This window comes from Neoarius graeffei, chromosome 16, assembly GCF_027579695.1.
Source record: "Neoarius graeffei isolate fNeoGra1 chromosome 16, fNeoGra1.pri, whole genome shotgun sequence".
In the NCBI taxonomy this organism is placed as follows: Eukaryota; Metazoa; Chordata; class Actinopteri; order Siluriformes; family Ariidae; genus Neoarius; species Neoarius graeffei.
In genome coordinates, this window is record NC_083584.1 from 21,552,681 (window position 1) to 21,578,063 (window position 25,383).

Here is a 25,383-nt window from a genome sequence, read left to right on the forward strand (position 1 = left end):
TTCAGCAGTAAATTTTGAGAATGTAAAGTTTTTATCGTGTTGGCAAATGTAAGACAAACAACTTCAAAATGTGACGCATTTCTTTATCCTCTGAACTACAACTTTATTTCTCGTTGTACTGAGCTGTCTTCTGCCACGAAGCGTTCACTATTTTGTATTTCCCTGATTTTGTAAATAAATAAGCATCGTTAAGCCAACCAATTCATAACCAGGTTTTGTTACCAACTAATTTTTATCATACTAATGAATATCGATTTAGTTATTTCAGATCAATTTTAAACTTAGTTCGTCGACATAATGGTCTGTTTTCACTGTAGTCAATTTTCCTACAATGCCGTTCGAATACCTTCCGATAGTGCTGTCCTCTCGCTAACTAGCCGGACCGAGTCACTGGCGTAACTCCGAGTAAACACATCATAAAGCTGCATTGTATTGGACTTTGTGTCCAACGTTTCCACTACTCTGCTGGATTCTGCTTTTCTGCCTCATTAATACGATGTTAAAAATTGCTGGAAAATGGTGAGTGAGTCAGTACCAAGTAGCTTAATTTATTTTCCTGAAATTTTGCTTAGTTTGCTAATGCAGGAATCTAGAAATGCTCTTAAAATGCTCAAGATTCAGTGTGCTGTGAATTGCAGAATGCTTTTCTACTCCCCATGGTTCTCCAATCACTGACGGTCCTCGGCTTTCACGTTTTCCAGAGAGGTTGTCTGTTATTATTCAAACTCATGCTAAGTAATGAAGAGACTTAGCAAATCACATGACCTTTTATAACTATGCACTGATTTGATTTTCTGAATATTTGGTAGCTATGTTTACTGGTACAGGCTGGTCTGATTGCTACTTGTTCTTGAAACTGGAACAGGCAGGCTGTTTTGATTTGCTACTTGTTTTGGTTAAATAAATCCTTAAGATTTATCTTCATTCACACGTTGTGCTCTCTGTTTAATGACTGTTACGTTGACCAGTAACGTCGTCTTTTCCTAAGACTATGATCCTGACGGGTGATGTAACGGTATATAATGTGTCTCTTCTTTCATGAAGTCGTGTAGTCTAAACCAGTGATGCAATGCTTCATCACCCATTTATGATGATGATGATGATGATGATAATATGACACAAGCTACTTCTAGTAAAATTGCGCACCCTGATTGGTTCCTTGGCAGGCAGAATTTTCTCGTAATGCTCGATGGGTGATAACGGACTTTCCAAGATGCTGGCTTTTAATATTGCAATAAAAGACTAACTGGAAATCCATTTTGTTGAAAAATAACCCAATATAGATTATAATTTGTATCTTTCTCGGAACATTTAGGGGTGTTCACACAGCAACTTTTACTCCGGTGTAGCACCGGGGCTGCCCCGTAGAGCGTTCACACGGTACAAAGTTATGCCGGTGTAGCCCCTGAAAGCTGCTTAAACCGGTGCAAATCTAACCCTGCTCGGGAGGTGGTTTAAGAAATTTACTCCGGAGTAAATGCTAGCTTGCAGGGCAGCACCGATTATAAAATGGGCCGTCTGAACGCTACAGGGGTAGACTCGCTACACGTGAGGAGAGTTGATTACATACGGGCATTGCATAATTTGCATCCTGGTATTTTGTGCTTCCAAAATGGCGAATATCAACAACAACAGAACTGCGTGTCTTCCAGTGTTGCCAGATTGGGCGGTTTTAAGTGCATTTTGGCGGATTTGAACATATTTTGGGCCGGAAAACGTCAGCAGTATCTGGCAACACTGGTGTCTTCATCCACGTTGTTTTCCCGGCGCTTGGTGATGCCATGACAACCGGGAAAAGGAAGTACATTTTCACGCATGCGCATATTTCATTTCCACATTATTACTATCGTATAGCACGGTCGCAAAAACTGCCGTGTGAACGCAAGTGGGGATGCACCAGTGCTAACACGCTTCTCTCTAGTAAGCAGGTTTGTGACGTGTGAACGCTCCACAAAATTTACACCGGTGTAAGATATATCGCAACAAAATACATCGCTGCAGCATCGATGCAAATATGTGCCGTGTGAACACCCCTTATGTCATCTATTACTCGAGTGGAGAAATAAATTGTTTTGAAACCGCTAGCCATTTAGGCTATTCTGCGTTCGTGACTCTGCGTTACAAATATGACGTGACTGAAAGCAGCATCATGCCTCATTATAATGACCATCTATTTAATCTTGGAAATAAAAAAAAAAAAAGCTATATAATAAACTCCTTATTAACCTCGTTTGCTTGGTCTTTACAGGAAAATATCAGACTTCGGTCTTGACCTCGGTCTGATGTTTTCCCGTAAAGACCTTGCACTCCTTTCATAAGTAGTTATTAATGCTCCTGTTACACGAATTTGCATAATATAATCAAATGCGCATTACAAGATGAAAATATGACGGATATAAAATAGCTTATGGTAGTGTCCTATGGTAAAACGCCCTATGATTTACTATAAAAACTATAATCTTGTGAAATGTTCAATAATAACTATAACTGCCCTGTGTTCAAACAGATATTCAAAACAAATGTACCTAATGAGAACTAATGTATCATAATATAAGAATGATTCCTTAGCTTCTATTCAATAACTTCATAAGAACTAATAAAAAGCCAACCTAAAAAATACATTTTAGTTAAACTCTTGAATCTGTTAAAAACAAAATTTGTTTCGAACTCCAAAAGGTAATCTGTTCCACACACAAGGTGCTGCCACAGAAAAGGCGTGGTCACCCAGGGTTTTGAGTTTTAGTACCACATGGTTGAAATTGTATGCTGTTATTCAGTCTTAAACTATACTGTGAACGATAGTTGTGCGCATAAGTTTACATACCCTGGCAGAATTTTTGCTTTCTTGGCCTTTTTTCATAGCCTGGCAAGCCAGACTAAATGTGAATATTTAGTCTGGTCTCGGTCGTAGACATTTCCGAAGGGTGTGGGTAGGAACAACCCGCTGTCTTTCAAACTGTCTCTGTGCATATAGAGATCTTGCATGTGACGTCACAGCCGATCCAGATTGTGACAGACGCCATCTTGTAGGTCAAATGCCATATTCCGCCTTCTACTTCTACCTTTTCTTCTGGAAAACCTTACTATATACAATTCTACTACAACGGCTGTGGCTACAAGCTCTCCCTACCTGTGCACGGTTTTTGTTTTTTGTGTGTATTTTTGCGTGTTGTTCGTCTGTACCGGACTTCAATATCCACTGCAACCGTATGGACTTACTGGACATTGGTTTCCAGCAGAAAATGACGGTTTGTAGCGATTTCCATCGCATGCACAACATTCCGGACGAGACCAGATTGCGAGACCAGCGGGGTCTCCGTGGATTGTTATTGGAAGCAAAGCGAAGGAGGCGGCGCCGGGAGCGGAAGCAAAAGCGAGGCTACAGGCAGAGCCGGCCTGTTGACTAAGCTCAGAAAACAGCTACTCAAATCTCCACTGCCAAGCCTCTACCTCTCCAACGCCAGATCCATGTAAACAACACGGACGATTTGGAATTACCTTATTCTATTCTGTAATCGGCTGGTCAGTGCTATACTCAATACTTAAGTGACTTACCCATCCAGTGAGGATCATTTTCTTGTTTACAAGATGCCACATCTGAGTCGCTGACAAATCCTGAATTTCTGTAAAGAAAACTGTCCAGAGATTTATAAGCATGCAGTGCTTCACCACTGAACAGCGAGGGAAAGTTGATGAGGTAATCATACACGTCCGGGTATTCTGCTGGCAGTTCAAAATCCGGTCATGAAAACTCCGTCCGGAAAGCCATAAGGGTCACAAATCTGTAGATCGTTTATTTTAGACATATCTAGTTATCTGTTCATTAGAAAAATGAGCCGTGTAGTCCGTCGGTTGAAATTGATCCATTCTGTACACGAGTGCAGCAGTATTCAGCGGTGTTTTTGACCGACACGATGGCGGTTGTGTACTTTCCGGTCACGTGACTGCAAGATCTCTATAGGCCAACGCTCTGACCAATCAGCGTGACTGTGACGTAGTCAGAGCGACAGAAAGCAGTGGGGGAGGCCTTGAAATAAATAATTTTTCAAAATGCGTATTAATTAATAAACAGGTTCTAGATATTAAGAAGTTTGGAGATAATGACCACAAGTTTGGAGTCTGTACCACATACACTCATTTTTTTTCCCCAAGTGTTTTTCAAGGGTTTGCTTAAACTGTTTTTGAGAGTTTTTATATAGTGGTGTTTGGTGAAATAATTTCCCTTAAATTTAAAATAACGGGAAAATAAGAAACAATCAAAAAGTAATGTTTCAAAGCTGTTTATTAATTCTTCGTACTGCACAAACTAGCCCCATCCTTTTGGCTACGAGCGGAGCCAGCTGGTAGATCAGACTTTTGCCATAGCCGGTCGGCAAAACAGCGAAAACGTCCTTCTTGAAAAGGAATGAGCGGAGAGCCTCTTCCTGCTCATGTTTCAACGAAAACTCCAAGTCTAATTCTTCTAAAACTGATTCCAAAGCGGAGTCAAACACGCGCTGTTCACTAGCGGGAGCCATCTTTCCTGTTGCGCTTTCTCCAGTGTCGCGCAGCCTTGTCACTCCTGCAAAAGCCCGCCCAAAGAATCCAAACAAAAACCTTGCGTTGTGATTGGCGGGCACGATTTGATGCTCAGGGTGTTTTGTTGATATGGTGCGAGGCTAGACCCACTCGCTAGGCAAAAATATTTTTGGCCGCTAGGCAGGTGGGTCTAGTTTACTAGGCTATCTTTTTTCAGAGAATATGAATGATAACACAAACTTTTTTTTTTTCCCCACTCATGGTTAGTGGTTGGGTGAAGCCATTTATTGATAAACAACTGTGTTTTCTGTTTTTAAATCATAATGACGACAAAAAACATCCAAATGACCCTGATCAAAAGTTTACATACCCCAGTTCTTAATACCGTGTATCGCCGCCTCTAACATGAGTGACAGCCTGAAGTCTTTTGTGGTAGTTGTGGACGAGGGTCTTTATTTTCTCAGATGGTAAAGCTGCCCATTCTTCTTGGCAAAAAGCCTCCAGTTCCTGTAAATTCCTGGGCTGTCTTGCATGAACTGCGTGCTTGAGATCTCCCCAGAGTGGCTCAATGATATGATATTGAGGTCAGGAGACTGAGATGGCCACTCCAGAACCTTCACTTTGTTCTGCTGTAGCCAATGACAGGTCGACTTGACCTTGTGTTTTGGATCGTTGTCATGTTGGAACGTCCAAGTACGTCCCATGCGCAGCTTCTGGGCTGATGAGTGCAAATTTGCCTCCAGTATTTGCTGATAACGTGCTGCATTCATCTTTCCTTCAACTTTGACCAAGTTTCCTGTGCCTTTGTAGCTCACACATCCCCAAAACATCAGCGATCCACCTCCGTGCTTTACAGTAGGAATGGTTTTCCTTTCATCATTGGCCTTGTTGACACCTCTCCAAATGTAACGTTTATGGTTGTGGCCAAAAAGTTCAATTTTGGTCTCATCACTCCAAAGTACCTTGTTCCAGAAGTTTTGAGGCTCGTCTCTGTGCTGTGTGACGTAAATTTTTGTTGGTCTACCTGACCGTGGTTTGGTTTTAACAGAGCCCCTGATTTTCCATTTGTTAATCAGTTTGAACACTGCTGACTGGCATTATCAATTCCGTGGATATCTTTTTGTATCCCTTTCCTGTTTTATACAGTTCAACTACCTTTTCCCGTAGATCCGTTGACAATTCTTTTGCTTTCCCCATGACTCAGAATCCAGAAATGTCAGTGGCTGGATGAAAGATGCAAGAGTCTGTCTGGATCCCAGAAACTCACTCAGCTTTTATGCACACACACTGATTATAAGCAAACAGATCACAGGTGAGGGTGTTACCTTTAGTAGCCATTCAAACTAGGGCTGTGCTCACAGCTCACGATACTCGATCATGCACGATACGATAGCGTTTACTCACTTGAAAATCAAAAATCCCATATATGACACATTTCATGCATATCTCCCGGTTCTGTAGCAGGTTGTCATCAATTTTCACTTGATTTAAAGCATGTTTCATGCCAGAAATCGACGGAAATTCATGCTTGCAACCTGTTCCAACCAAAAACGTTTTTATTTACAAATGGCGCTTCCAGTTACTCAGGGCATGCGCTCTGCTTCAATGCGCTCTGCTACAGACGCTGCAAGCCGCTAATTACGTCCCCCATGTCTCCCTGGCCTCGTCTCGAGACTCATTGATTGAATAATTTTGGCGCCAAACGTATTCGCGCCCTCTGCTTACACTACATTAAAGACGTCGTTTAACTCGATATATCGCGATATATATGGTACGATATCATGAGCAACTGATGGCAAACGAGCACAGCCCTATCAAACCCTTTTGTGCGCGTTATCAGGCCAAAATCACCAGGGTATGTGAACTTTTGATCAGGGTCATTTGGGTAGTTTCTGTTGTCCTTATGATTTAAAAAGAGAAAACACAGTCGTTTGACAATAAATGGTTTCACCCAACCACCAAGCATGAGTGGAAAAGATGGTTTTGTGTTCTCATTCATATTCTCTGAAAAATGGTCAAAGAATCATAGATTCTGCCAGGGTATGTAAACTTATGAGCACAACTGTATATCTCGCGCGCACACACAGGGCAAGCCTGTGTATTGCTTTAAAATTGATCATAACCAGTTTAAATTCAGTTCTAAATTTCATTAGCAGCCAGTGCAAAGAGAACAAAACGTGTCGTGTGAATAACGAGGATTATTCTAGCCACATTGACTGGGTATGAGGACTCAAGTGCTCTGATTGGCTACTCTACTACGACTAGGCTGTCAGCTAATATACCATGAGTAGAGAAAAACAAAATGTTTACATTCTTCATCTTTTAAGCATAAAAATTTTATTATTATTATTTTTTTAAGATTAGTTCAAAAGCTCAGAGGTTTGAAAATGGTGTAACTGAAATGTCCAAAGAAGAATTAAGCCTAGGTCACAACCGGACGTACGATTTTTTTTGGCCATGTGATTTTTGGCGTTTCCCAAATCGCTGCGCTTTTTTTTGTTTTGTTTTGTTTTTTTTTCGTGGAGAAAGACGCACGTTGGCCGTAAGTTTGTCTTGCAACCTGAAAAAAACCGTAAGCGCCCGTAGAGTTTGTTTGACATGACAAAGAACCTCTGCGGCCGGTCTGCGGCTCGAAAATCAGCACGTCACACGCGCACCCTCCTTGCGTTTTTTTGCATGTAGACCGGCCGTAGGAGCACATACAGCCGGTTATGACCGAGGCATTACATAAATGTCTAAAGCTATTCTATAGACCCTTTTCACTCACGTGACCTTCGTAAACGCGATCGCCATTTTGAGAAATAACGGTTTATGGCACAGACCCTTTCGGTTCTCGCTCATCTCGCTGCTACAATGACTGCTTAGACTGCAACAATAATACCTAACACACATTTAAGTATCCGTCGTAAAGACGTGAAACTCGTTGAGTGACGAGTGTGTTCATTGATAAGCTAACACAATCTAAAAGTAGACATACCATCACACTGCCCTGGCGCTGTGTACAGTTTACCTTCTATGGTTTGTGCACTCACTATTTGCCATTACTTTCTCCAACCCAGTGTTCAAACTATGCCGATTATTTTCGGGGGGTCCCTTTTTTTCCCTTGGGTGTGTGTGTGCTTGCGCTTGTCTCAGAGCGCGGATCTCCAAACACATGAGAAGCCTGTCTTACGCACATATCACGCGGACTCCACACCTCCACACACGCATCGCGTCTGAAGTCATAACTCATCAGGGGAAATCGTGTCCGCATTGGCATGTTCAAAAAACAACCTCGCGTCAACAATGATACCACAGTCAGGCTACTCAACACATCCGATCCACAGCAGCACCAAAGCATCACTGGAAATCATGTCAACAACCAATCTTCCATTTCAACACGCGTCAACAAACAAATGGCACCACAAACATGAACGAATCGGTCAGGCTACCGATTCCAAACCCACAGCAGACGAATAATTAAATGCATCTTACCTTAAAGCAGAATCGACCACAAAGGAAGTGTGTTGGCACTGTTGGCACACTTCCTTTCTACTAGTTTGTGTCCCCAACCTGGCAGCAGCAGTCGTTGTCGTATCGGTTTATTTTATCTTTGATGTAAACACAACACTTCGGATATGCAAATGCTTCCCGTTACACACGATTGCTATGTCAATAAACATCATTTTGCCAATATTTTAGAGACCATCCATCTTCTCCGTCGGTCAGCATCTGTCGGGATCCAATAAAATGATAAATCTTGCCTTGTGTGTTGATGGTTACTACATCCAGGTGCACAACAATATAATGGCATGATGGAAGTCTTGCTGAAAGTAAAAACTTTCTTTGATGGCTATATTCCTTTCGATGCTTCGCCGTCGTTCCTCGTTGTTGGCTGTGGTAGACTACTGGTAGTTCATGTCCAAAATGGCGGCCGCGTTTGTCGTGACGTCACGTGGGAAGGGTCTATACCTCGGCAAGACGGCACTTTGTTTAAAAAAACAAAAAAACCCACGAAAGTCAGTTTGTGCAGCCGTCTATGTGTTTTTAAGAAGTCCGACTAAGCGGGAACGATTTTGTCAGATGTTTTGTGTAAAGTTTCTATTTATATTGAATTTGCAAAAAATAAAAATGCTCCGTTTTTCTCTAAATCCAGTGACTGTGTGGATAGGATAAAAGTTGTTCCGCTCAATCTCATCGTACATGGCTTATAGCTTTATAGCTGAATCGGTGCTATGCGCCTCATCGGCTATCAGCTCATGTACGACTCAATTTCATGGAATAACTGTTAGATGTTCCAGATCAGTCTGGCTGTGCAGAGTTCTGCAGTTTTGCAGTATGTATAAAAGGCAGACTGTATAAAGTACTATTGCAGTAGTCAATGCAGCCTTTTGTTAAAGCTTGAACTAATGTTTGTGCTGCATCATTATTAAAATATTTCCTCATTCTTCTCATGTTCATGAGATGATGGTAAGCAGCGTGACGAGTCTTCTTGATCTGCAGGTTGAGATTAGTGCCCATCCACATCCCAAGGTTCTTTACTACTGGAACAGAAGACACGTGAGTATTGTCAGTTAAATTATCATAAAGCTACCACGCACTCTTGAATGTGGAGATGTATATACACACTCATGTTCGTCCTACAATAAACGGAGGAACATCTCTCAGCAGCTGTGTGTATCAGTGACCTATTTGCTCTCGGATCGATCCGTGAGGCAGAATCTCTGAGGCAGCAGAGCTCTACGTTCCTACATCATACTTTTGTCAATTCAACCTCCTTCAGTAGAAGCAGATCAAAACCTGACAGTACCGGGATTGGACTGATTTTGGTCTGACAGCATTAGATCCACTCGACTGACTTTTTAGCTCCTCTGACCATAAGGCCGATGAGCTGTTGCCATGGCGTGGCGTCCGTACGTCGTCCACAATTTAGTTAAAGGGGAACTGAAGGCAATTTTTTTGATCATCAAAATTCTATTTCTCTCATTTTATTAAATATCGGAATGCATTTCTGATCGCTATTTTGTCGCTGCTATACCAACTTGAGTGTTTGAAATATGCTCTGTAATACATCAGTCCATACGTCAAAGCAATGGCCGTAAACGAGATTTGTTGAGACCTGTACGAGACATCGTAGGACGGAAGTAAAACGTACAGCGGAAATCAAAGTGACCGACATCTGCCAACGTTGTCAAAAGACGCGCGCGCCGTCTTTCGAATGCTGATGTAATCAAGCCGGAAGTTTTCCGTGTCCGAAATCATTCGCTGTGTAGTGTGGACGCCATTTTGTAGTGCTGTCCGAAACCTTAGTGAGGATTGTGTGAAATGCACTCAGTATAATATATGTATCACAAAAGTATGTGCATGTACCGTATTTTCTGGACTATAAGCCGCTACTTTTTTCCTAGGTTTTGAACCATGCGGCTTATACAAAGGTGCGGCTATTCTGTGGATTTTTCTTCCACCGCTAGGGGCGCTCTAACCGGAAGTAGAATCAAAAATAAGATAGACGGAAAATCAATGCAAAGAAGAATTAGCAGATCTTTAGCAGATAGAACACGCACGACAAATTACTAACTGGTAATTATTTTCAAATCCAGCGAAGATGATTAAAGTGACTTGTGGTTTCAAACACAGGAGAAATGAAGGTAAATAAATACCGGTTATTTTCTCTTGGTTCTGTTCCGTTTTAATCAGCAAAGTTGCTGCCATGTTAAAAGGCACTGTTCGGAAGGAATCTGTTCAGGTACATACATTTACAGTACAAAATTGTTCTGTACATGCAGTAAATATCTAATTTTTCAACATAGATATCTGCGGCTTATAGCCCGGTGCGGCTTGTATATCTTTTTTTTTTTTTAATTTTTTTTTTTTTTAAATAGAGCGGATGCGGCTTATATACAGGTGCGCTCTATAGTCCAGAAAATACGGTATTTATTATTTTGAAAACCCACCAGTCGCCTGATCTGACGCGTTTTAATTGTGCGACAGTAATGACGTAAATACCAGCGTGACGGACTCGTCCTTATCCTGTCATCTTGACAAATCTTCTCTACGCCACGTTGGTTCAAAGTGGTATGGAATAATCTCCATCACTGATGAAGCTGGCAAATCTCGAAATTAATCTAAATTGGAATGATATGGCGACCTGGCCGCTGTGTAAACAGTCTTCAAAATGGCGGCACTGATGCGTCATGTTTGAAGTCTCGTGAAGATCGCACGGATAAACGACGCCTGGCGTGGACCAAACGAACTACATTCAGCATGGCTAAAAACCGAAAAGGCCGGAAGTGTAATATAATATGCCAATGAGAGTCATGATATAAGGTTACCAAAACTGAAAACGTAATTGAATAACATGTTAATTAAGAAATAAAGCAAGTTTCAAGATGATTTCAGTTCCCCTTTAAATTGTATCTCCTCCGTCAGTTCGCCACGGATTTCCGTTCCGATTGTTTTGTTTGAAAGAACTCTTCACTCCGCACAAAACTTGGATGAGTTAGTAATTAGGCCAAATTAATGAATTTTCCAGGCCTCTCACTAGAATTGTATCTCCTCTCTCATTTCTCATACGATTTCAGTTCTGATCGATGTTTTGGGTCGATCTTCCCTCGAGGAATAAAACTTGGTCGTTCGTTTGTTTTTCTCTGTTTGTTTTCAGTTAAATCGTGTCTCCTCCCTCTCTGTTCTCAACGGATTTCAGTTCTGATTGTTTCATTTGAAAGAACTCGACCTTCTGCAGAACACTTGGTCATTGTTTTGTCAGTTTTTTGCTAATGAGCTGCTAATTAGGTCGACTTCGCAAATTCTGAGATTCTCATTAGAATTGTATCTCCTCTCAGTTCTCATCCGATTCCAGTTCTGATCGATGTCTTGGGTGGTGGAGCTTCTCTCAGGAACAAAACTTAATTGTTTGTTTGTTGATTTTCCTGTTGTAAACAACTTATTTACAGATTTGTTTATTTCCATTTAAATTGTGTCTCCTCTGTCTCTCGGTTCTCAATGGATTTCAGTTCTGATTGTTTCATTTGAAAGAATTCGACCTTCTGCAGAACACACGTGCCCCTTTTCCACCAAAGCAGTTCCAGGGCTGGTTCGGGGCCAGTGCTTAGTTTGGAACCGGGTTTTCTGTTTCCACTGACAAAGAACTGGCTCTGGGGCCAGAAAAACCGGTTCCAGGCTAACACCAACTCTCTGCTGGGCCAGAGGAAAGAACTGCTTACGTCAGTGGGTGGGCGGAGTTGTTAAGACCAACAACAATAAGACCGCGAAAGGTCGCCATTTTTAAGCGGCGAGAAGTAGCAGCTGTACAAACGCAAAGTCATCCATTATTATTATTGTTGTTGCTTCTTCTTCCGTGTTGTTTTTGCTTTGATATTCGCGCCAAGGTTTATGTAAATGTAGCGACGTAACTGACGTGGCTCCGCTTAGCACCGCGAGCTATGGAAAAGCAAACTGGTTCTCAGCTGGCTCGCAAGCTGAACGAGTTGTGAACCAGCCCTGGAACTGATTTGGTGGAAAAGGGGTATTGGTCATTTTGTCTTTTTTTTTTTTTTTGCTAACGAGCTGCTAATTAGGCCGACTTCACAAATTCTGAGATTCTCATTAGAATTGTATCTCCTCTCAGTTCTCATCCGATTCCAGTTCTGATCGATGTTTTAGGTGGAGCTTCTTTCAGGGAACAAAACTTAATCGTTTGTTTGTTGATTTTTCCTGTTGTAAACAACTTGTTTATTTTCAGTTAAATCGTGTCTCCTTCCTCTCTGTTCTCAAATGGATTTCAGTTCTGATTGTTTTATTTGAAAGAACTCGACCTTCTGGAGAACACTTGGTCATTGTTTTGTCAAATTTTTGCTAACAGATTAGTAATTAGGTCAACTTAACACATTTTCTTCTGACTAGAATTGTATCTCCTCTCATTTATCATACGAATTCGGTTCTGATTGAGGTTTTGGGTCGATCTTCCCTCGGGGAACAAAATGTAATCCTTTGTTGAGTTTCCTGTTGTGAACAGTTTGTCATGGAGGTTGGTCCTCTCTCACATCGTCACATTTCAGTTCTGTTTGATGTTTTGGTCGTCATGGCTGTTTGATGGCAGGCCAGATGGGAGACTACGTCCTTGACGTTCTGGATTTTTCCAGTACGTGTTGTAAGAATGTGCTAGTCTGTGTGTGTGTGTGTGTGTGTGTGTGTGTGTGTTTTACTTTTATTCGGGTGGCTTAGTGACTATTATTTCCTATCTGAACTACATCAGGAGCAGAACCAAAATACTGCAGAAACACTCTTTATATACACTTTTTTTTTTTTTTTTTTGATAATTAAAATGGAAAAAGTCAGTATCGGATCTTATTTTTTCATGGTCCGGTTTCCATCAAATCCTGCGCTCTGATTGGCTGGTGAGCAGGTCCGTATCCTACGGTACGGACCCCAGTTACGGACCTTCTGGCGACTCGCTCATTCACAGCAGCAGATATTTTATCTTTTTTTTTTATAACATTTATAAGATTTTTATCAAAAATCTTATAAATTTTTGCCAGCATTTCTCAGGAGAATAGCATTAATTTTACAGCATGGATAGCGATAACGACAGTGTTCACACCGAAAGCGAGTTTTACTGCCCTGAGGAAGGAGAAATAAAAGAAAACATTTCAGGAGAAAGCTAAAAACCTCTAACTGAATGACTGACTGACTCAATTTTGTATAAATAGGGGACTACAGTACATAGGTGGCAAAATGTAGTTTTCCTGCCATGGAAGTGCACTTGTATACCGAGGAGGAAGCCATTTGCATTACAGCCGTGAATGAGGATTCAACATGGCGGCTCGGCTCGGTTTTCCCTTTCGGGCGCTCTCGTTTTCTGTCAGAATTTGGTAAAGAAAAAAAATATTATTTACCAGCTTAAGGTCGGTCCGTATGGTGAAATACCGTGACCTCGGCCTTGAATACAGTACCTTCAAGACCTCGGTCACGGTATTTCATGATACGGACCTCCCAGCTAGTAAATAATATATGGGTCTGATATTTGTCTTGTGTAAAAATGTGATGGTTATCCCCCCCCCCCCCCCCCCCCCCCCCCCCCCCCCCTTCTTCCCCTCATCCCTTTCTGTGACCAGTTTTGTGACAGATGTGATAAGCAGGTTAGGGCTTGATTGTCCACAGAGGAAGTAATCAGCTTATGAGGAGTCTCTGTAAGTGTGACCTGTGTGTACTGTCTAATCGGTACACACATTACACAGTTAATCAGCGATGCACTATAAACTGCTGAATGGACGGACGGGCTGATGGATTTTCTGTCATGCCATGAGATAATGGCTTCTTTTTACTGTTTGAGCTACTACCGTCAGGCAGACGGTATAGGGCCATCAAAGCTAGAACAAATAGACTCAAGAACGGCTTCTACCCAACTGCCATACGAGCTCTAAATTCAGCACGTCAGGTCAGGGTTCACTAATGCCGCTTTTCCACTACAAACGCGGCTGAGCCGTGCCGTGCTGAGTCGAGCTGAGCGGGGCTGTTGGAGTTGCATTTCGACTACAACCGCGCTGAACCGCGCTGGCTGGAAGTGGGTGGACACATTGGGTGGAGTTAGCGAAAGTGGGTGGACGTCACATGATGTCGTTAAGCAGCGCAAACAGTGACATCAGTGACAGTGGCGGAACAAGTCAGAGCCGGGCCGGGGGCGGGGCAAATGACCGGGCCCTTTATTAAAGCTTATCATAACATCATTTTAGGCTACAAAATGTCCGCAACTGCGGTGTTTACCAATTTCAACACTACCGGGTGCAACTATGTTATTTAGTACATCAAGTCCTTCAAACGAACATGTAACTCAGAAACAAAAAACATTAGGATACTGTACATGGCTCATAATAAAACATCAATAGCCTATACTGCGCGCATTATTTGAAGGGCATACGAATGAGCGCTCAGAGGTTGCAACGGTGACAGGAAGAGTCAGAAATAAAAGGAGGGCGGTGCAAACCTCACTGAATGCACTGTGTTTACCAATTTCAACACTCCGGGGTGCAACTATGTTAGTTTGTACATTAAGTCCTTCAAACGAACATGTAACTCAGAAACAAAAAAACATTAGGCGACATACTGTACATGGCTCATAATAAAACATCAATAGCCTACTGCGCGCATTATTTGAAGGGCATACGACGAGCCTTGCGCTCCGCGAACTCGTCCACGATGCTCTGTATGTCACTGATTCAGTGAGCTTTTAAGCGGTAGTCTCACGACCCGGAGAGTAAACAATAAACATGGAGGACATGGAGTCGTTAGTGTTGCTGGTCTTGGTGCTGTGGCTTGTTGTCACCGACAACGCCAACAGATACTGGCAAGAGCGTATAGATGAGGCGAGGCGCATAAGGCTTCAGAAATTCTCGTAATTCGTAATTATTATTCTTCTGGGTTTGCGGTGTTTACAGATCCCAGCGCGCTCGCGGGGCGTGTGTGGGCATGTGAGGACACTCCTCCTCACCAATCAGTGCACAGGGGAGTGTCTGCTCACGCCCCCAGCCTCACTCGGCACGGCTTGGCTCGCTTCAGCCCCACTCCAAAACCGTGCGAGTTTTAGGGGCTAAGCAGGGCTGAAGCGAGCTGAGTCGTGCTGGTTTTTGGTAGTCGAAACGCGAGCCGTGTCGGGCTGAAGCGAGCTGAAGTGAGCTGAAAAAGGGTAGTGGAAAAGGGCCATTACCTGTGATATCTTAGGCTACATCCACACGACAACGGCAACGAGGTTTAATTTAAAAAAAATATCGCGTCCACATGGGCAACGGATCAGTAAAATATCAGGTACATATGGCAACGCAACGCTTGCTGAAAACGATGCAATACACATGCCACACCTCTACGTGCACTGTAAGACGGTCCCATCGGAGACACCAGAACAATAGAAGTAGTAGGACGCATGCGCATAAACCCCTTCTTCTACCCGGCGTGAAGCACTCGGGAACAAACACACAACAAGAAGATGGCTGCGACTACGCAAGGAAATCGTGCCTTCTGTGTGTACAAATTAGTTTTATTAGTGTGCATAGTTTTATATAACTTAATTTTCTTATTGTGTGTGAACATTTTGAAAAGCAGTCTTATCCAATAAAAAAAAGAAATTCAAGAAATGGTTCAGTTACTTGTTTATTTAAAAGAAAAGCTGTATACAAAAGTGAATGCAATGCAGTGGTTCATACAAAACAGTGAGAGTGCTGCTTGTTCTAGTCATGTGGTTGTGACGTCATCGTAAACAAATCCGTTCTACTCATCCAGACGACTTCGCAACGGCGCCGTTGCCAGATTTTTCCACTCTGGAACCCGTTCTCAAAAAATATCGTTTTGGGGCACCCAAAACGCCGGTGCCGTGTGGACGCCAGGCCGAAACGATAAACAATTTTATCAGATTCACCTGAATCCGTTGCCGTGTGGACAGCCTCTTATGGCCCTTTTCCACTACCCTTTTTCAGCTCACTTCAGCCCGACACGGCTCGCGTTTCGACTACCTCAGAACAGCACGACTCAGCTCGCTTCAGCCCTACTCAGCTCCCAAAACTCGCACGGTTTTGGAGTGGGGCTGAAACGAGCCAAAGCGAGCCGAGTGAGGCTGGGGGCGTGAGCAGACACTCCCCTGTGCACTGATTGGTGAGGAGGAGTGTCCTCACATGCCCCCACACGCCCCGCGAGCACGCTGGGATCTGTAAACACCGTAAACCCAGAAGAATTACGAGTTACGAGAATTTCTGAAGCCTTATGCGCCTCGCCTCATCTATACGCTCTTGACAGTATTTGTTGGCGTTGTCGGTGACAACAAGCCACAGCACCAAGACCAGCAACACTAACGACTCCATGTTTATTGTTTACTATCCGGGTCGTGAGACTACCGCTTAAAAGATCACTGATGTCACTGTTTGCGCCGCCTAACGACATCACGTGACATCCACCCACTTTCGCTAACTCCACCCAATGGGTCCACCCACTTCCAGCCAGCATGATTCAGCGCGGTTGTAGTCGAAATGCAACTCCAACAGCCCCGCTCAGCTCGACTCAGCCGCGTTGGTAGTGGAAAAGCGGCATTAGTGTCCATCTCTTTTTATACTGTACAGTAAGGGGTTTGTGCAATGTTTCCGGTTGAATGTAGCACTGTGTGTGTTTTTTTTTTTTTTTAAATGTTAGTTTACTCGTGGGTGGCACGGTGGTGTAGTGGTTAGCGCTGTCGCCTCACAGCAAGAAGGTCCTGGGTTCGAGCCCCGGGGCCGGCGAGGGCCTTTCTGTGTGGAGTTTGCATGTTCTCCCCGTGTCCGCGTGGGTTTCCTCCGGGTGCTCCGGTTTCCCCCACAGTCCAAAGACATGCAGGTTAGGTTAACTGGTGACTCTAAATTGACCGTAGGTGTGAATGTGAGTGTGAATGGTTGTCTGTGTCTATGTGTCAGCCCTGTGATGACCTGGCGACTTGTCCAGGGTGTACCCCGCCTTTCGTCCGTAGTCAGCTGGGATAGGCTCCAGCTTGCCTGCGACCCTGTAGAAGGATAAAGCGGCTAGAGATAATGAGATGAGATGAGTTTACTCGTCTGTGAGTTTAACTTTTTTATAATTTTTATATAGTTTACATTTTAGCTTAATTTAAATCCTTTTATTAGTTTGCACTGATAAGGATTGCACTCCAGTTTCGTTGTACATGTTACAATAAAGATGTTCTGTTCTGTTCTAGCTACCGATAGTAATGCACGTGTCTGTCTTCTCATGGGAAAAATGTGACCTGTACAGAAATGTCTTTGAGGCTTGTGGGGTTGTGGTATTTGTTTGCTGTGCGTGTTTCCTGTGACCCTGTAACACAGCTGCAAGTCCTGTGTAGTCACTCTGATAAGAACAATAACTAACAAATTGCTCTGATTTTAGGTTTTCCTCAGTCAGCTTGGAGCGTCTGTCTTCAGAATAATAACGTCTCCACTTATTGGTGTCGTTACGAGGAGTGGGACGTTACACAAAATCCAAATTCAGTACAATACAGCGATGCCTCGATTAGGGATGGGTCGTGATATTTTAAAATAGTCGTTAAATCATGAATCAGATCGTATAAGCGACTGTTGTCTTGCCTTAACTATATTTTCCCTTGTTTTTATCGCCACCTAGTAGTAAGTAGTGTTACTACTGCCAGAAGGTGGCAGTAATGCACTTAAAATCTGTTCGCTAACTGCCATTAAATAATGAAGAATGTGTTATCAGACATCAGTAAAAATGTGTGTGTGGTGCTGTGAGATTTAGATGATGCTCTATAAACAGGAGAAACCCGCAGAACCAAAAACGACTACGGTTATCAAAAAGTTATGTGGAACTCCTGCAAAAAAAAAAAAATTTAAATGGAAATGAGGCTCAGTGCAAAGTCTGCCAGGTAACATTGGCATATCAAAAGTGTACCTCACTTTTCCTGGGAGTTGTTTATTGCACCTTGTATTGTTACACAACCAAGTTATAGCCGTTGGAAAAAAAAAAAAGGTGCTTCAGCATTGCCTAGGAAAGAGGTTGTGGAAGACGGTCAGTTTAGCCGACTTTGGAGCTCCATTTCCAAATAAAATGACTCTTCAGGCACTGCCATGGAGCCTGTTGTGTTTCAACTGATCATTTCGGAGACTATTTTTTGTCTATTCGGTTAAATTTTGTGGAGAAATTGTTAAATTTATGAATTTGGGTAGTTCTTTGGTTGCAGAATTATTTAAATGTAATATAATACAGAGCTACTATGATAGCTAACAGAATAGCATTTAGAATTCACATAGCAGGCAAACTGTTTCTCTACTGGTGCTAAAGGAGTGTTCACACGGCACATATTTGCGTTGATGCTGCACCGATTTATTTTGTTGCGATATATCTTACACCGGTGTAAATTTTGTGGAGCGTTCACATGTCACAAACCTGCTTACTAGAGAGAAGCGTGTTAGCACCGGTGCAGCCCCACTTGCGTTCACACGGCAGTTTTTGTGACCGTGCTATACGATGGTAATAATGCGGAAATGAAATATGCGCATGCGTGAAAATGTACTTCCTTTTCCCGGTTGTCATGGCATCACCAAGCGCCGGGAAAACAACGTGGATGAAGACACCAGTGTTGCCAGATACAGCTGATGTTTTCCAGCCCAAAATATGTTCAGATCAGCCAAAATGCACTTAAAACCGCCCAATCTGGCAACACTGGAAGACATGCAGTTCTGTTGTTCTTGTTGATATTTGCCATTTTGGAAGCGCAGAATACCAGGATGCAAATTATGCAATGCCCGTATGTAATCAACTCTCCTCACGCGTAGCGAGTCTACCCCTGTAGCGTTCAGACGTCCCATTTTATATCGGTGCTGCCCCGCAAACTAGCATTTACTCCGGAGTAAATTTCTTAAACCACCTCCTGAGCAGGGTTAGATCTGCACCGGTTTAAGCAGCTTTCAGGGGCTACACCGGTATAACTTTGTACCGTGTGAACGCTCTACCGGGGCAGCCCCGGTGCTACACCGGAGTAAAAGTTGCCGTGTGAACACCCCTTAAGATTAAAGTGCATATCCTGGACCAAATTCGGGGTTTTTTTTTATATGAAGGTACGTCCCTTTTACACACTCATCCAGAAGGGTAATTTTGCACAAGGCCATCTGTCTACAGCAGAAAAAAATAAAACGCGTCTGGAAAAATCCCAAGGGAGTCTGGAGCCAGATTCATGACGTCACCTGCGGATGCGCCAGCAGGTTCAGAGAGCTTGCACGGTTTCAGTGCACAGCCTGTGTAGACCAAGTTTAGCAGCTAGCGATTTTGCATTGAAATATAGAATTGTCACCTGAGCGCAATGTGGGAAACGATGAGCACTAATCGTATCAAGATTGGTGTTGCTGCACCCTCCTACGATACATCTGTTAGCCATTTTAATAATTTCGTGATAACGTTGAAGAAATTTACAGAAAACCACCAGGTCGTTTTCTCATAAACAAACCGGCGCTGATGTAGGATTCAGAGGGAGGCGTCCCGCACACGACGTCACGAAAATCAATGTTTCCCGGGAAATCCAAATGCCAAGTTTTTTCAGAGGCGGACCAATTCGCCTCAAATGGCTTGATTTCAACTGATTTTTTCCGGAATTGGGCAAGGTAAAAAAATTGCAGAGAATGCAGAGTGTTGCAGATATTTGACCAAAGTTTAATATAAAATAGGAGAATTACATTGATCATCTCCTGAATTTACACGTGATATGCGCTTTAAAGTATTTGTGCCCTAAACGGCTCTCACTGCCACTATTACGCCTACTCGTAGGAGGACGAGTTGGATAGTTCTTCGCTAACGGAATTACATTCACCGCAAAATGAGGTAACTTTTTTTTTTTTTAAGTTGCAGTACTCAAGATGATGGTATTTAAATAAAAATGTCGCACTGTATGGGGTATCCTTTGACCCTAAAAAAGCAAAGAAAAATTGATTAACTCTGAACACAAAATCTTTATGAGGAAAGAAAAGCCCATAACGGAATTACATCAGAAAAAAACTGGACTTTCATTTCTTAAAATTCAAACCAAGATTTCTCTAAAGTGACGTTGCTATAGCTGGGGTGGTGGTTTTTATTTATTTATTTATTTATTTATTTTCTTTTAGAAATAGTTTTCAATACATGTTGCCTTGGATTCCATACTTCAGTAATATTACTGAGCTGACGAGTTAAGGCAATCTTAATAATTTCATAATTTTGGTGCCTCTGCTGAAGAATTGCCCACTTATTTTTAAAGCTAGACTGCCTTTCAGATTTTTCAAATTTAGGTCATAAAAAGAATTTTCCCCAACACCCAATTATTTTTGTTTAGTGGACCAAAAGCTACTGAATTCCAATCACAGACTTCCAATTTTATTTGTTTTTTTTTTTTTTTTTTTTAATAAATAGAATAATGAATTTAAAGGAAAAGGCAACTTTTGTACAAAATCACCACAAATAGATAGATAAATATATAAAGTAATCGATCATGGAATTTATAGAGAAAGAACAGACCGCATAACAGTATCTTTTAACTTTTAATAATATGGGCTTGTGCTGAGCTCAGCGAAGATGCGTTCTGCCATGTTGATCTACTGCGTGACGTCATGCGGCCCACCACTGAAAAGAACTCTTCAGTGCTTCATGGTAATAAGGTAAAAAACCAGTACAATCGCTTCTTCAAAGTTTCACCAAATGGTTTTATTTATGCAACTTAAAGCTCATAATACTGTATAACTTTGGTCGAGTAAAAACACGGAGCAAAAACATGGCTGAATCCTGAATGACTCCTATTTGGATTTGTCCTACCAAGCCTACTGCGCATGCGTGAAGCGGCTCGGCTCGGTTTTCCCTTTCGGGCGCTCTCGTTTTCTGTTAGAATTTGGTAAAGAAAAAAATAAATATTATTTACCAGCTTACCGGGTCCATGAACATAAATCTGACAGCTGACAAGGTCGGGATATAAACGAATCGAATACAAGCCACCCGCCGGGACTCCTAATCACAGTGATCTGCTTGTAAACACTGTTTTCATGGGCCCAGTGACGTCACAGATCAGAGGGAGGCGCATTAACGAAAGATTCTGATTGGTTTATAGTTGCCCACAATCTCAAAATGGCTGCCTCCTCCAACTTCGGCTCCTCTGTGTCGATTCATGATTTCAAAGTTAAAAATATTTTTTCATGTTCGATATATAATGGAAATAATTAACGGAATTGATTACGTATATGTTTTTCTCCTATTACACACCTGGTTTTGTACAAAAGTTGCCTTTTCCTTTAAGGCCACGTTGTCCTGAATTCGCTGCTATTTTTCTTCCTGCTTCACCGTGACTCAATTCAAGATACTACGTCATGTATCACGTGTTGGGCTTTCCCCGTTCATGCAAGGCATTGTGGGATACAAATTTGAAACAGGAGAGAAAAATGGAGGATGCGAGAATAAAAGACGTGATGTTCTATACGAAGGAAAGGAAACGCAGGACCAAACTAATAAATATCGGCGGTCAGCGAGCACCTCGGCGTGATCAGCTGTTCGTTTAGCGACAGAATGATGGAACTGTCAGTGCACGCTCAAAGGTAAACCTGCGCATGCGCACACGGACTTCCTCTGTCTGCTTGACTGCACGAAGTGAGCAATTTCATGCACATTATTTGCCCGGGAATCCATTCAAATTGAATAACTTCCCAGCCACAGAATGACTTTTTTTTTTTTTTTTTTTTCCCCCCCCCGAGAGATTACAGAAATAAACACATCACAATGACCAAATTTCAGAGGGAACTAAATTTCACCGATTTTGTGAAATCGAAAGGCTGACTAGCTTTAAAGTGCCATTCCACCATTGGATGTATTTTTTTTGGCATAAAATACAATATATTTTATGACAACATGACTAGACAGAGAAATCTTTTAGCTTCAAAATGATATATCAAACAATTTTTTGACAACGACAAGTATATTAATTTTGCGACCAAAGTCACCTACCCTTTTAATTTCCGCGCGGTAGTGGAACGTGATGTCATCGGCAGGTTCCCCTTCTTGTGTACCACGTCATGTGTGACGTGGCACAGATTATCAGCAATGGCGGATAGAACGCGATTTCCACTTGTCGATTGCTGTGCCGATATTCACCATCGACCGTCTCCTTTGGGCATCACTTGCTATTTTCCTTCGCTTCTTTTCCGAAGCTGACAATCGTGTTCTATCCACCATTGCTGATAATCTGTGCCACATCACACGTGACGTGGTACACAAGAAGGGGAACCTGCCGATGACATCACGTTTCACTACCGCGCGGAAATTAAAAGGGTAGGCGACTTTGGTTGCAAAATTAATATACTTGTCGTTGTCAAAAAATTGTGTTTGATATATCATTTTGAAGCTAAAAGATTTCTCTGTCTAGTCATGTTGTCATAAAATATATTGTATTTTATGCCAAAGAATACATCCAATGGTGGAATGGCACTTTAAGATATCTTAAACCTGTACAATATTAAATGTCAGTTCATAATGAACTGACATTTTTAATCTGTTTAGTTTATACAGACAAAGATGCGCCTTGTTTTGTCTTCAGTCATAATTTTAAAGATAATAATTTTGTTCCTACTATTCTGAGAATCGAATTATGAAATCGGTGCGGACTGGTAACCGGAGTGCATCGTTACACACCGAGAAGCAGTTGTGTGTTATCTAGTGATGGTCTTGTATCGTGGAAAATCTACAAGTCGCTGGGTAAGTTGGGGAAGCCACGGCCTAACGCAGGGGTGGGCAATTATTTTTTTCCCTGAAGCCACATGAGAAACAGAAAATTTGGTGGAGGGCCGGACCAAAAGGCTGAACTAAATTCTGCGTAATATTAATTGTATTTCTTTATATAAAGCAGTAAATAACATTGTTTTTACGAGCTGCTAAGACTGGTAAGAGTATGGAAAAAACGAGGTTGCCTTACAAAAAAAAAGTCATTTATTCAATCAAATTTCCCAAAACAATGGTTAACAAAATGTGAACGTTTGTGCCTTTTTTTTTTTTCAGTCACATTCACCCCAAAACACAGTAAAGACATCACAATATTGTCTTTCTACTCCAAATATCAAACAAGATACATCATATTATAATAATGATGCCCACATTTGTAGTCTAATCACCTCATGTGACCTGCTCGCAACAACGTTGATTCGGTGTAGGGATCAGATCTACAGATCGGCTCGGGCTCCGGCGCCTGCTGGTGACGTCACACTGTGTGATTGGCTGGACCGTTTGAAGGATGACGTACAAGTTTGTGGTTGGTCTGGACAAATTACGGAAGTAGTTATCGCGGGATTAAGTTTCGTGGGATTTCATGTCGCGCGCATTGTGTTTTTGTTGAACACAACTTCAAAATAAAAGCAATGCACATTCAGTCCATGCATGAGGTAAAATTAGAAAATATGTTTATTTTGTAATTTCTCATTAACCTTACGCGGGCCGGTCAGAATGAACCAAAGGGCCGGATGCGGCCCGCGGGCCGTAAAATGCCCAGGTTTGGCCTAATGGTTTGAAAAGCAGCTTTGGGACCAAAAGGTTGCTGGTCCAGGTTTGACTCCCTGAACCAGCAGGAATGGCTGAAGTGCCCTTGAGCAAGGCGCCTGACCTAACCCCCTACTGGTATGTTATCTGTCGCTCTGGATAAGATGAGATAAAAGCGTGTGCTAAATGCCTGGAAACTAATGTAATGTAATTTTGTTAATACAGGAATGGTAATGTATTGCATCCAGCATTAATGCAACCCTGTTGTTTGAATTACAGCTGCTGTTACAGAAAATTCATTAACACCTTCTGATCACTCGGAGCTGAGAATTCAGAAGCTCTATGGTATAAAGCCTCCTGTGAAGTGTTTTTTGTATGAGGCCCCGAAGGCGAGATGAATAGAGAGGATTGTGCAATGGCTTGGGAATTTCAGTCTAATGCGCAAAAATGTCAGCGGGATACGAGGAGCTGAAACTGGGGAATCCACCAGGGTCGATCCTGCATCTCTTTTTCTCTCGGAGTCTCAAGATAAAGCGTAATGGCATAACGAGCGCAAGTGATAAACCTGTGAATGCAGTCTCTCTAAAACCCACCTTTTTTTTTTTTGGTGTAGTCTGTGCGCTGTCGTTGCCAGGACGAGGAACAACGCGTCAAGCAAATTGTCTTCAAAATGAAGATTCAGCTTTAGTGTTTGTTTTAGCTTTGGGAAAGATTCTACAACCTCGATTCCAAAAAAGTTGGGACAAAGTACAAATTTTAAATAAAAACAAAATGCAATGATGTGGAAGTTTCAAAATTCCATATTTTATTCAGAATAGAACATAGATGACATATCAAATGTTTAAACTGAGAAAATGTATCATTTAAAGAGAAAAATTAGGTGATTTTAAATTTCATGACAACACCACATCTCAAAAAAGTTGGAACAAGGCCATGTTTACCACTGTGAGACATCCCCTTTTCTCTTTACAACAGTCTGTAAACGTCTGGGGACTGAGGAGACAAGTTGCTCAAGTTTAGGGATAGGAATGTTAACCCATTCTTGTCTAATGTAGGATTCTAGTTGCTCAACTGTCTTAGGTCTTTTTTGTCGTATCTTCCGTTTTATGATGCGCCAAATGTTTTCTATGGGTGAAAGATCTGGACTGCAGGCTGGCCAGTTCAGTACCCGGACCCTTCTTCTACGCAGCCATGATGCTGTAATTGATGCAGTATGTGGTTTGGCATTGTCATGTTGGAAAATGCAGGGTCTTCCCTGAAAGAGACGTCGTCTGGATGGGAGCATATGTTGCTCTAGAACCTGGATATACCTTTCAGCATTGATGGCGTCTTTCCAGATGTGTAAGCTGCCCATGCCACACGCACTAATGCAACCCCATACCATCAGAGATGCAGGCTTCTGAACTGAGCGCTGATAACTTGGGTCGTCCTTCTCCTCTTTAGTCCGAATGACACAGCGTCCCTGATTTCCATAAAGAACTTCAAATTTTGATTCGTCTGACCACAGAACAGTTTTCCACTTTGCCACAGTCCATTTTAAATGAGCCTTGGCCCAGAGAAGACGTCTGCGCTTCTGGATCATGTTTAGATACGGCTTCTTCTTTGAACTATAGAGTTTTAGCTGGCAACGGCGGATGGCACGGTGAATTGTGTTCACAGATAATGTTCTCTGGAAATATTCCTGAGCCCATTTTGTGATTTCCAATACAGAAGCATGCCTGTATGTGATGCAGTGCCGTCTAAGGGCCCGAAGATCACGGGCACCCAGTATGGTTTTCCGGCCTTGACCCTTACGCACAGAGATTCTTCCAGGTTCTCTGAATCTTTTGATGATGATATGCACTGTAGATGATGATGATATGTTCAAACTCTTTGCAATTTTACACTGTC

General features: G+C 42.3%; 1 protein-coding gene across 6 annotated transcripts in view; it reads left to right on the forward strand.

Annotated features, from left to right (window-relative positions):
- The window catches only part of snx13 (sorting nexin 13), a 206,041-nt gene that overhangs the window by 14,054 nt on the left and 166,604 nt on the right, over window positions 1-25,383 (forward strand). For 4 of the 6 annotated variants that reach the window (XR_009656790.1, XM_060942626.1, XM_060942627.1 and 1 more), the window contains exon 2: window positions 8,962-9,057. The exons of 1 other annotated variant lie outside the window; for it this stretch is intronic. Coding sequence is in view for 4 of the 5 variants with exons in the window: in XM_060942626.1 (XP_060798609.1) it covers window positions 8,962-9,057 (96 nt within the window). In the remaining variant the exon portion in view is untranslated. The remainder of the gene's footprint in view (window positions 1-8,961; window positions 9,058-25,383) is intronic. One more of the 6 variants, XM_060942624.1, reaches the window with a different exon arrangement.